At 42.7% G+C, this 13,612-nt stretch overlaps 1 protein-coding gene across 2 annotated transcripts in view; it reads left to right on the forward strand.

The window, feature by feature from the left end:
- LOC138666945 (zinc finger protein 585A-like) overlaps nucleotides 1–13,612 on the forward strand; it is a 101,554-nt gene that overhangs the window by 12,866 nt on the left and 75,076 nt on the right. Inside the window, exons 2-7 of one of the 2 annotated variants that reach the window (XM_069755141.1) lie at nucleotides 5,555–5,704; nucleotides 5,834–6,013; nucleotides 6,095–6,218; nucleotides 6,302–6,399; nucleotides 7,154–7,244; nucleotides 8,597–10,439. In XM_069755141.1, coding sequence (XP_069611242.1) covers nucleotides 5,555–5,704; nucleotides 5,834–6,013; nucleotides 6,095–6,218; nucleotides 6,302–6,399; nucleotides 7,154–7,244; nucleotides 8,597–10,439 — 2,486 coding nt within the window. Of the gene's footprint in view, nucleotides 1–5,554; nucleotides 5,705–5,833; nucleotides 6,014–6,094; nucleotides 6,219–6,301; nucleotides 6,400–7,153; nucleotides 7,245–8,596; nucleotides 10,891–13,612 lie in introns of those variants that run through there. The other variant, XM_069755140.1, reaches the window with a different exon arrangement.

Genomic DNA, 13,612 nt, shown 5'->3' on the forward strand with positions numbered 1-13,612 from the left:
GAAAAAAACAGAAATGTAGAAATTTTTGGAAATTTATTAAAAAATAAAAACTGAAATATCACATGGTCGTAAGTATTCAGACTCTTTGCTCAGTATTGAGTAGAAGCACCCTGTTGAGCTAGCACAGCCATGAGTCTTCTTGGGAATGATATGAGTCTCACAGAGGGCAGTGGGGTACTCGGTACCGGGTCCGGTCGCAAAGGGGCATGTCACGGTGGCTGCAACCCGGTCCGTGGCCCTGGGCCTCAACGTTAAAGGGGAAAATGTTTTAAGGGATAAATGTTCAAAGTTTATCATGATGCCACCTGTGGGGTTCAGTCAGTAGTGGGACCGATGCTGCATTAAAGGAGCCCCCTGGGGGATGTTGCGGCAACACAGATGTTACACTTCCCACAGGTGAAGCGGGATCCCCAGGGGTCCTATGGTGTATGGCGTGGATGGTATAGCTGGTGAATAAATGGAGGAGACAAGTTGTAAGTCTTTACCTGGTTTACTCTGGATGACTGTCCACAGTCCAGGGCACTGGCAACAGGTGAATTAGGAGTCCAGGCAGTCAAGAGACAAGCGGAATCCCCTTGGCAGGTCAGGTAGGAGCCCTCCGCTCTGTGCTTGCTATATCTGAGGTCCCTGCTGCCACTAAGTGCTCCCAGCAAGTCCTAATTCTTTCCCCTGTCCTGGAACAAGTACCTGTATGGTAGGCAGCTTGAGCAGTGCCTACTGGGGTCTTTTCACGGTGACTCCAGGCGCCAAGGTGCTGCTGTACCACAGGTAAAAATGGGCAAAGTCCATGTAATTCTATGCCCTCTGGTTATGCTCTGTGTCTTATAGCTCCACAAAAGCCTCGGGTTCCCGATACCCAGTTTCTGTGCACTGACTCTGTGGAGGCCTTCTTCTAGCCTCCTGGAGTCCTGTATCTCCACTGTGCTCCGTCCCTGTCTGTCCTCGCACACAGACTTTCTGTACAGATTAATCTAACTCCTCCTCCAAACCAGGATCTTTATACAGGGAAGCTGCCCTAAAACTGGGTTTTGAGCTCCCCCTCCTGGCCTGGATTTAGAAGGTGTTGTATGAGTGATAACCTGCTAAAGGGGATCTCACTTGTCTCCAGGCATAGTACTCCCCTCCCCGAGAGGAAGGCAGCACTACTGTGGTACCCTAAGTCCTGGGGTGCCACAGATGCAACAGGTTTTTCACACCTGGATTTGGGTATCATTTGCCATTCTCCCTTGCAGATCCTCTCCAGTTCCATCAGGTTGAATGGAGAATGTTGGTGGACAGCCATTTTCAGGTCTCTCCAGAGATGCTCAGTTGGGTTTAGGTCAGGGCTCTGAAGCCACTCCTTTGTTGTTTTAGCTGAGTGCTTAGAGTCATTGTGTTGTTGGAAGGTGAACCTTCGGCCAAGTCTGAGGTCCAGAGCACTCTGGAAGAGGTTTTCATCCAGGATATCTCTGTACTTGGCCACACTCCTGTTTCCTTCAATTGCAACCAATCATCCTGTCCCTGCAGCTCAAAACCACCACTATAGCATGATGATGCCACCACCATCTTTCACTGTTGGGATTGTGTTTGGAAGGTGATGAGCAGTGCCTGGTTTTCTCCACATGTACCGCTTAGAATTATCACCAAAAAGTTCTATCTTCGTGTCGTCAGACCAGAGCATCTTATTTCTCATAGTCTGGGAGTCTTTCATGTGTTTTGTAGCAAACTCTATGCAGGCTTTCATATGTCTTGCACTGAGAAGAGGCTTCCGTTTGGCCACTCTGCCATAAAGGCCCAACAGGTGGAGAGCTGCAGTGATAGTTGACTTAGTGGAACTTTCTCCCATCTCCCTACTTCATCTGTGGAGCTCAGCCACAGTGATCTTTGGGTTCTTCTTTACATCTCTCACCAAGGCTCTTCTCCAATGATTGCTCAGTTTGGCTGGACGGCCAGGTCTAGGAAGACTTCTGGTGATCCCAAACTTCTTTCATTTATGGATTATGGAGGTCCCTGCGCTCTAAGGAACCTTGAGTACTGCAGAAATTCTTTTGTACCCTTGGCGAGATCTGTGACATGCCACAATTCTGTCTTTGAGCTCCTTGGTTAGTTCCTTTGACCTCATGATTCTCAGTTGGTCTGACATGCACTGTGAGCTGTGAGGTCTTATATAGACAGGTGTGTGCCTTTCCAAATCAAATCCTATCAGTTTAATTAAACACAGCTGCACTCCAATGAAGGAGTAGAACCATCTCAAGGAGGATCACAAGGAAATGGACAGCATGTAACATAAATATGAGTGTCTGAGCAAAGGGTCTCAATACTTATGACCATGTGATATTTCAGTTTTTTCTTTTTTAACAAATTTGCAAAAATGTCTACATTTCTGTATTTTTCAGTCAAGATGGGGTGCAGAGTGTACATTAATGAGAAAAAAATATAAACTTTTTTGAACTTACCAAGTGGCTGCAATGAAACAAAGAGTGAAAAATGTTGAGGGGTCTGAATACTTTCCGTATCCACTGTACGTGACATAAAGATAATAAATGAAACGAAAAAATAAGGAAAGAAGCAAACAACCACTACACATCCACAGAGTGACAGGGTTATTACTTATTAAAGCAAACCTGTCACCAGGTTTGGCCGATACGAGTTACGGCCACCACCTTTCAGGGCTTATCTACAGCATTCTATAATGCTGTAGATAAGTCCCTGATCCGACCTGCAAGAGAAAAAAAATAACTTTTATTATAGTCAGCTGCGAGGGATGTCGCAGGTCTTGGACTGGCGCCTCCCATCTTCTTGCGATGCCGCCCTCCTGCTTGCTTCTTGGCTCCTTGGCATCACATTCCTGCGTAGGCATACTTATCTGCCCTGATGAGGGTAGGGCAAAGTACTGCACTGCCCAGGCGCTGGGCCTCTCTGACCTTTCCTGGCTTTGCTCTGCCCTCAACAGGGCAGATAAGTACACCTGTTCAGGAGCGTGATGCTCTGAAGCCATTAAGCGAGCAAGACGGCAGCTTCGTAAGAAGATGGGAGGCGCCTGACCAAGACCTGCACCATCCCTCAGACCGCCCCACAGGTGACTATAATAAAAGTTATTATTTTCTCTTGGAGATCGGATTGGGGGCTTATCTATAGCATTATACAATGCTGTAGATAAGCCCTGAAAGGCACTGGCTGTAACTCGTATCGGCCAAATCTGGTGACAGGTTTCCTTTAATACTAGAAATATATTGCACAGGGGATATCACAGCCAATTCCCACAAGAAGAATCCTGGAAACACAGAATTAGAAATGATTCTCCGCAGTTTCTATAGGACTTAATACATTACTGATTCCGGAGAGTATTAGAAATATGGCAGAAAACAAGAAGGAAGAAAGTTCAGAGAAGGAGCTTCATAGAAAGACATTGAAGTTACAGACGCCATTTAACCCTTTGGGAGAAAGTGATTCCAGCAGTTTACCGAGTAAATCCCACCAGAACTGTAGCAGATAAAGACCCCAATATCCACAGGTGTTCCTTCTAATTGGGGGGAAACTATCACCTCTAATAATCCTCGGACAGTTCTGACAAAAACACGGAAAAGTGCCCCTTTATGGAGGTGACAGAAAGTCTGTTTAGTCACTTTAGCTTCATAGTATCAGCTCTAATCCAATGGTGAGAGAGCGATTTACCCTGAAGAGTCACAGATTGTGGGGTTGTTATAAAATGTTATATTTAGGGGGTTTTGTGTTGTCTCCTTATAATAATCATAATGTTTTTTTTTTCCTTTTCCGCTGATAGATACAAACGACCCAACTATGACGGGAACCAAGGAAACATGTATTACTCTCATAGTATGGGGACCCTTTTTTGGCACCCACACACCGTATAATGTTCCCACAGTACCACCATCCGCAATATTATTTTTGTAGTCAAGATAACGGAATGGAGAAATTCAGCACTCGCACCTTTTAGAAGATGCTTCAGTCCTTCTACCGGTTCATGTTCATAGACCAGTGGAACATGGATTAGTAGAAGTGCAAATTAAGTCCAAAATGTACGTTGTCCATCGTTTCTGTTTTTGGAAATCACTGCGCCTGCCGTCACGCTGTTAGCACTGTTGCACTTTTTGTCATTGTCCTGAATCAAATAAAAATTAAAAAGGACTGAAGTATTTTTTGTAAAAGGGGTTAGTGCTGACTTTCTTTATTCTTGTCTTGATTAGGCCGGGGTCATACTAGCGTACAACACGGATGAGTGCTATGTGAGAAAACATCAGACCAATGTTACTCTATGGGCCAACTCACGTCTGCGATTATTTTCTCATGCCGAATCAGCATGAGAGAACAATCGCAGCATCCTGCGATTGGCACCGAGACTTGGCCGAGTCTTGGCTCACTCGCAACCATATAAGTCTATGGGTGTGAGTGATGCATCGCACAGCACTCGGATATCATCTGAGTGCTGTGTGATATACAACGACCCCGGCAATGGAGGAAATGGAGAAATTAGTTTTGTCGCCTCCCCCGCTGCTGTGCTCCGATCCTCTCTGTGCGAGACGCTGGGAGCACAGTAGCATGACACTCAGCTCCTGCTCGCAGCATAGCAGGAACAGAGGGTCATTAGCATATGGCATCCGATGCTCTCTCGGCCTTATAAATAGTCAGACGTCTATGCATCACCCTGAAGATTTATTATAGTGGAGGTTGTAACATTGGTTCAAGGTGTCCATATACTGGGTCAAAACTTTGTATTTAGTGCAACAACACTTCACTAACTTTTTTTGGAATATTTTCACACCTGTTTTTTTGTGTTTTTCATGTAATAAATGGAAGTCTACATGGAGTCATTGGCATCAAATAACTCCTGTCTTCATGTTCTTACAAAAAAGGTTTTATAAAAGCCTCAAACTTCTGTGTGTGATTCAGATATGAGATCTAAAGTGATAGAAGATTACAGTGCGGGGAAGACAGGAAACCTTCATATAGACGGCCGGTGGTGATGGAGTCAGTGACGGACTCTGGCCAAATATGTTTCTAGAGCCGTAGTAGAAGATGAAGATGTCGTCCTCATCATGAAGTAGTTATTTCTCCTGTCACGTGTAATGAATATCTCCTGCAGTATTGCTAATGCCGATTTCAGTGTCGGTAAATGAGACGAGAATTAGCGTTATGGAAGATGAGTCTATGAGAAACGTATTCAGCTGCCGACTCCGAGGAAGAAACTGCTTGTTGTCTGTGGCCTAAAATATATAGGTTTTATTAGTAAATGTCAGGGAAAAAACAGAATGTTGTAAAATAATAACAATACCATTGCTGCTTTGGTCCCCTGCCATTTCCTAGTCATTTCCAATGAACTTTGTGATTGCTACAGCCAATCAGTTGCCGAATCAGTGAGTAACATAGCCAGTGATTGGGAGCATGGAGGAGATGTCTTAGTCAGCAATTAACTTATGTTCGAGTCCATAAAAGACTAGGGAATACAACATCTACACGTTCTGTCTCCTCACATGTTTCCCTTATTATTTCCAGTAATTGTATTATTACACAGGATTTCTATAATGTTACATCGGCTCATCTTCTTCTCATTCAGGTCTCTACAATATCGGATCCTCTCAGTGAAGATCTTCTGTATAAGAGAATTTTCCTGATTTACCCATCAAGGATGGATATGGACAGAGACAAGATGGCGGAGAGGATATTACACCTCACCCTACAGATCCTCTTCCGGCTTACTGGAGAGGTGAGAGATTCTGATGACATCACATTACATCATTCCTATCTATGGGAATAACAGATGGACAGAACTGGAGAGGTGAGGACTCTGGAAATGTCTGTAGTGAGATTTATTAATGTGTCTTTCTATAACCAGGATTACACAGTAGTGAAGAAGACCTCTAGTGAGCACTGTCAGGACCCTGTGTCTGAGGGATGGGGAAGACCCCTGAGCCCAATCACGGGGCCTCCACCTCACCCCCTGATACATGAGGACAGCAATGACCAGAAGATCCTAGAACTCGCCTACAAGATGATTGAGCTGCTGACTGGAGAGGTGACACTGCTGGGAATGCTGGTACATAACAGTAGTGCTATGAAGGGATCGGGGGGATGATGGTATCATTGTATGTGTCAGGTTCCTATAAGGTGTCAGGATGTCGCTGTCTATTTCTCCATGGAGGAGTGGGAGTATTTAGAAGGACACAAAGATGTGTACAAGGATGTCATGATGGAGGTTCCCCAGCCCCTCACATCACCAGGTAATAGACAGGACTAAATACACACGGCCTTTTATTATCTGTATGTAAAGAATTAATTCAGTCCCTATATGTGTTTCCTCCAGATCTATCCAGCAAGAGGACAACACCAGAGAGATGTCCCCATCCTCTTCTTCCACAGGACTGTAAACAAGAAGATCCCAATGTTCATCAGGATCATCAGGTAGATGGAGAGAAGGTGACATGAGATGATGATGATGTGTAGACGACTGTGAAGATCTTGTGCTCAGTCTTGTTTAGCCACCAGTATCACCATATTTTTCGCTTTATAAGACGCTCCGGATTATAAGGTGCACCCCAAATTTTGAGGAGAAAAATAGGTAAAAAAATTTTAAGAAAATGGTGTTGCTTCTTATAATCCATGCGTCTTATTGCTTACCGGCGATGGTCGCTACGGTGAAGCGGGGACCCAGGGTCGCTGCTGGAGGAGGCAGGAGTGGGGTGATGCCGCAGGCTGGTATGAAGGGGTGTCCGGTAGTGTTGCTGGTGCCTGGCGCTGCTGCCTGGTGGTCTGCGGGTGTCTCCGGTGCCCGGCAGCGCTGCGGGAGGGTGTCCAGTGCTCTGCTGGTGTCTATGGTGCTGCGGGTGTCCGGACGGCCTTGCCTGGTACTGCTGCGATGGTATCCGGTGCTGCCGGGGATCTGCCGACATTTTGTGAAAGGCACCGAGATCTCCATCTGCTCATGCGTCGCCCTGCCCGGTGGTCATTTTAGGGTTAGCCGGTAAGGTACATTTACATTATAAGACGCACCCCCATTTTCCCCAAACATTTTGGGGTAAAAAGTGCGTCTTATAATCCGAAAAACACGGTATATGTTTTATACTTGTGTAATGAGAACGGTGGAGATGGCAGGATTAGAGCTGATCATAGATGTGACTTCTCCATCTGTCTGTGACTCTTACAATATTTGTTTCAGGGTGAAGATCTGACCCATATTAATACTACAGAGACCTATGTGATGGGTGATGAGCGGTGTAAAGAGGAGATTCCTACATATGACTACCCAGGTGAGTAGTGACCACTAAATACAGAGAAGTCACAGATTCTTCTCAGTCCCCAGTTGTGAATGATTTATCGGTGGTGTAATCCGGCCGTATCATAATTGTGTGATCACCATTTTGCATCTAGACCACAACATTCTGCTCCATTAGGAAATGTTGAAATTACTTTGTGAAATTGTTAAATCCTTCTCTATAGAACTTACAACCTGGAGGATCCAGCTACTCCCTGGGATTAGGAGACGCTGACCGTTACCTGCCTAGTTCTGTAAATTACAAAGACAAATGACGTAGAATGTGCTGACAAGTTAGAAAATCACTTGAAAAAATATGTTATAATGGTCCTGTAAGAGAAAGCGGAAGGTAATGATGCTGTTAGCTTCCTAGATCTCTGATATCTTATTGGATGAATCTACCTTCTCTCCCTCCTGTGCTGCTGAATGTGCTCATATGGTCCTTACAAAACCAGGTCCAGTCTTTCTGGTCAAACTTTGCTTTTATGATTGAAAATATTAAGGCTGTGCACACATTCAGGACATTTCGCATTTTTTCACGTTTTTTTGCTATAAAAACGTGATAAAAATGCATACATATGCATCTCATCAATTATACACAAAAAACGCATCGCAGTGAAAAACGCATCATGTTCATTAATTTTGCGGAAAAAAAAAAGCTAAGTAGATTCGATAAACAAAAAATGTATATAGTAATCTAGTAGCCGTCCAGTAAATAAATAAATTACTAGCCCCAGATGGTGGCAACACTACTAGCGCACAGATCCCTTTATAATAAGACAGGCAGTGAAGCCCTTACCATTCAGTGGAGAGTGTCCTGTGTGAGCTGGCAGATCTGCAGATATATTGCTGTGAATTGCAGGTGCAGATAGCAGTAGAGCAGGACAGCAAATTAATCAGACAGAGCCAGGTTAAAGGGACACTGTCACCTGAATTTGGAGGGAACAATCTTCAGCCATAGAGGCGGGGTTTTGGGGTTTTTGATTCACCCTTTCCTTACCCGCTGGCTGCATGCTGGCTGCAATATTGGATTGAAGTTCATTCTCTGTCCTCCATAGTACACGCCTGTGCAAGGCAAGATTGCACCTTGTGCAGGCGTGTACTACGGAGGACAGAGAATGAACTTCAATCCAATATTGCAGCCAGCATGCAGCCAGCGGGTAAGGAAAGGGTGAATCCAAAACCCCGCCTCCATGGCTGAAGATTGTTCCCTCCAAATTCAGGTGACAGTGTCCCTTTAAATATTTTTACATAACTTACTATTTTTATAGACAAGTTAAGTAGAAATGTTAAATGACATTCAAAGATATTTTATTCAAAAACAATAATTGGTTTATATCTTGACAGATGACTGTACAAGGAGATCAGAGAAACAGCTGACATCTTCAATTTTTAAATTGGATGATTTTGAGATCCCACTGGATACATTTGAAGTTAATGCCATTACTCCAGATATACCATCATCCCTTCAGAGCAAAGATCTCTCATCTGATCCTTTGAAACAGGTCCTGTCTTCTGATTCATTAGCAACTACTAAGGAAAATCAGAGTCACGAAATAAGCAATAAAAAACGAAATACTACTAAATCAGAGAAGCCATTTTCATGTTCAGAATATGGAAACAGTTTTCCCATCAAAAAGTCTTTTCTTAAACCTCCAAAAATTCATACAGTGGAGAAAAAATGTTCTTGTTCCAAGTGTGGAAAATGTTTTAAACACAAATCACATCTTGATATACACCAGAGAACCCACACAGGGGAGAAGCCTTTTTCATGTTCAGAATGTGGGAAATGTTTTAATTTAAAAGGGAATCTTGTTATACACCAGAGAACCCACACAGGGGAGAAGCCTTTTTCATGTTTGGAATGTGGGAAATATTTTAGCCAGAAATCAAATCTTGTTACTCACCAAAGAACTCACACAGAGAAGAAGGCTTTTTCCTGTTCAGAATGTGGGAAATGTTTTAAGGAGAAATCAGCTTTGGTTAAGCACCAGAGAACTCACACAGGGGAGAAGCCTTTTTCATGTTTGGAATGTGGGAAATATTTTAGCCACAAATCAAATCTTGTTACTCACCAAAGAACCCACACAGAGGAGAAGGCTTTTTCCTGTTCGGAATGTGGGAAATGTTTTAACGAGAAATCAGATTTGGTTAGGCACCAGAGAAATCACACAGGGAAGAAGCCTTTCTCATGTTCAGAATGTGGGAAATGTTTTAACGTAAAAACGAGTCTTGTTATACACCAGGGAACCCACACAGAGGATAAACCTTTTTCATGTTCAGAATGTGGGAAATGTTTTAATTTAAAAGGGAATCTTGTTATACACCAGAGAACCCACACAGGAGAGAAGCCTTTTTCATGTTTGGAATGTGGGAAATATTTTAGCCAGAAATCAAATCTTGTTACTCACCAAAGAACCCACACAGAGGAGAAGGCTTTTTCCTGTTCAGAATGTGGGAAATGTTTTAAGGAGAAATCAGCTTTGGTTAAGCACCAGAGAACTCACACAGGGGAGAAGCCTTTTTCATGTTTGGAATGTGGGAAATATTTTAGCCACAAATCAAATCTTGTTACTCACCAAAGAACCCACACAGAGGAGAAGGCTTTTTCCTGTTCGGAATGTGGTAAATGTTTTAACGAGAAATCAGATTTGGTTAGGCACCAGAGAAATCACACAGGGGAGAAGCCTTTCTCATGTTCAGAATGTGGGAAATGTTTTAACGTAAAAACGAGTCTGGTTATACACCAAAGAACCCACACAGGGGAGAAGCCTTTTTCATGTTCAGAATGTGGGAAATGTTTTAACTGGAAATCAGCTCTTAATACCCACCAGAAAATACACACAAGGGAGAAGACTTTTTCCTGTTTAGAATGTGGGAAATGTTTCAACTTTAAATGGAATCTTGTTTTACACCAAAGAACCCACACAGGGGAGAAGCCTTTTTCCTGTTCAGAATGTGGGAAATGTTTTAGCTTTAAAGGGAGTCTTGTTAACCACCAGAGAACCCACACAGGGGAGAAACCTTTCTCATGTTCAGAATGTGGGAAATGTTTTAACGAGAAATCCGCTTTAGTTAAGCACCAGAGAACTCACACAGGGGAGAAGCCTTTTTCATGTTCAGAATGTTGGAAATGTTTTACACAGAAATCAACTTTGGTTAACCACCAGAGAACTCACACACGGGAAAAGCAGTTTGGATGTTCAGAATGTGGGAAATGTTTTAACCGGAAAGCGAATCTTGAAAGCCACCTGAGAAGCTTTTTCCATGTTCAGAATGTATGAAATGTTTAAATCAGAAATCAGATTTGGATAGGCACCAGAGAACCCACTCAGGGGAGAAACCTTTTTCCTGCCAGAATGTCGGAAATATTTTAGCCAGAAATCAGATCTTGTTATATACCAGAGAACCCACATAGGGAAGAAGCCTTTTTCATGTTCATAATATAGGAAAAGTTTTACATTAAAATCAACTCTTTAACATCAGAAAAGTTACAAAGGGGTTGAAGCCTTTTCCATGTTAAGAATGTTGGAATTGTTTTAACCAAAACATGTATTTCTTAATGGGGTTGTCCATTTCTTGTACAACCCCTTGTCATCCCTCATGTTTGGGCTATTTGAAATAAAATTATTCATACTATCTTTCCATGTCAGTGTCGTTTCAGTTGTCTTGGCACTCACGTTCCCGGGGCTCATGTGAGGTTGTTACAAAATCAGCACTGTCTTCGGATTTATTGAACATCATCAGGAAGCCAGGGCTGCGGCTGCTCTTTGACTTAGGTCAGAGACAGACTGCCGTATTTCTCTTGCGAGAATCGCATCATAAACTAGTACTGGCTGTCGGCTCTCTTGACCTGAGCTTGACAGCTGCATAGAAATACATCATACTGTCTTGCTCAGGTCAGGAGAGGTGCCAGGCCAGTCCGTGCAATGCGATGCTATTATCACACGAGTTTTACGGCCGTCTGGCTCAGCCCTTACTCTTAGGCTGCCGTCACACTAGCAGTATTCGGTCAGTATTTTACATCAGTATTTGTAAGCCAAAACCAGGAGTGGAACAATTAGAGGAAAAGTATAATAGAAACATGTGCACCACTTCTGCATTTATCACCCACTCCTGGTTTTGGCTTACAAATACTGATGGAAAATACTGACAAAATACTGATAGTGTGACGGCAGCCTTATTGTTTGATATGTCTAAAAGTGGAGACTGTAATCCATGTTTAAAAATGCACTTGCTTTCGAAACGCATTTTGTATTCTATTAATCTTTTCACTATGATTTTTAAATACATATTTCCTACATGTTTCAACCAAGAAAGAAAAAAATACTTTTTGATACGACTATATTTTAATTTTTAAAAACTAATCAGTTTATCATTTTAAACATGTCTTGGATTTCTAGAGAAGTTGGATAAACCTTTCCTTTTTCAGTGAGAAGGGTTTGTCCAAGTAGTGGACATTCCCTTTAACCCCTGGAGCTTTTTTCAGTTTTGCGTTTTCGTTTTTCGCTCCCCTCCTTCCCAGAGCCATAACTTTTTTTATTTTTCCATCAATATGGACATGTGAGGGCGTACTTTTTATGGGACGAGTTGTACTTGTGAACAACACCATTGGTTTTACCATGTCTTGTACTCGAAAACGGGAAAAAAATTCCAAGTGCGGTGAAATTGCAAAAAAAAAGTGCAATCCCACACTTGGTTTTTGTTTGGCTTTTTAGCTAGGTTTAATAACTGCTGAAACTGACCTGCCATTATGATTATCCAGGTCATTACGAGTTGATAGACTCCATATATGTCTAGGTTATTTTTTATCTAAGTGGTAAAAAAATTCCAAATTTGCTAAAAATTAAAAAATTGCACAATTTTCCAATGCCGTAGCGTCTCCATTTTTCGTGATCTCGGGTTGGGTGAGGGCTTATTTTGCATGCCGAGCTGACGTTTTTAATGATACCATTTCGGTGCAGATATGTTCGTTTGATCGCCCGTTGTTGCATTTTAATGCAATGTCACGGCAACCAAAAAAAGTAATTCTTTCTCACTACGCCATTTAGTGATCAGGTTAATTTCTTTTTTTTTTAAAAGGCGATTCTGAATGCAGCGATACCAAATATGTTAGGTTTGATTTTTCTTTTTTTAATTATTGTTTTATTTTGAATGGGGCGAAAGGGGGGTGATTTGAACTTTTATATTTTTTTAATTTTTTTCATATTTTTAAAAACAATTATTTTTTTTTTACTTTTGCCATGCTTCAATAGCCTCCATGGGAGGCTGGAAGCTGGCCTTTCCTGATCGGCTCTGCTACATAGAGGTGATGATGCTCAGATCGCCCCTATGTAGCAGAAGTACAGCATTGCTATGAGCGCCGACCACAGGGTGGCATTCACAGCAATCTGGCATCAACAAACGTAGAGGTCTCAAGGAGACCTCTGGTTGTCATGCTTACTCACCGCTGACGCCCGATAACGTGATGGAGGTCAGCGACACGCACATTTCTGGCCTGATTGCTGGAAGCGCTTGTTAAATGCCGTAGTAGAGTTTGACAGCAGCATTTAACTACTTAATAGCTGCCGCGCGCATCGCGATCATCAAAACCTCAAAAATCCCACACAGAGAGAAACCATTATCATACCTACAGTAGAGTGTGAAAAATAAATTACTAGAAAGTCGTATTTTGTTGACCATCAAAATAACTCTGACTGGGAGACATTACATACTGTATGTTATTGACAAATTGCACAAAAACATAAGTTATGTAATTAAATGAGAAAGGATAATTACTATGGATGAGCGATCGTGCTCGGTGATACTCGGATATCACTTGAGTATCAGGGTGGTTGAAAATACTCAGTGAGCATTAGCCGTTGCTAGGATTTGACGTTCGAACACCCACTCCCGCATGTTTGATGTCTGTTACACAGCCAGTAAACATGCAGGGATTGCCTGCCAGTCACTGTAATGCCGTAGCCATCTCGGTAATGGCATTACTTTGATTGGCTGGCCGTATTATTTGATCAGGGGTTATAAAAGAACAAGTGCCGCCACACTCGGCACACTGACGCCAGTGCATAGCTCAGGGACAGTTCTTATTGGAGGAAGAGAGTGGTTGTACCGTGGATAGCACTGCAGCCTTGCAGCGCTGGGGTCCTGGGTTCAAATCCCACCAAGGACAACATCTGCAAGGAGTTTATATGTTCTCCTCGTGTTTGCTTGGGTTTCCTCCGGGTACTCCAGTTTCCACCCACATTCCAAATACATACTGATAGGGATTCTAGATTGTGAGCCCCATCGGGGACAGCAATGACAATGTGTGCAAACTGTAAAGCGCTGTGGAATATGTTAGCGCTATATAAAAATAAAGATTAT

The sequence above is a fragment of the Ranitomeya imitator genome, chromosome 2 (assembly GCF_032444005.1).
Source record: "Ranitomeya imitator isolate aRanImi1 chromosome 2, aRanImi1.pri, whole genome shotgun sequence".
NCBI classification, from domain to species: Eukaryota; Metazoa; Chordata; class Amphibia; order Anura; family Dendrobatidae; genus Ranitomeya; species Ranitomeya imitator.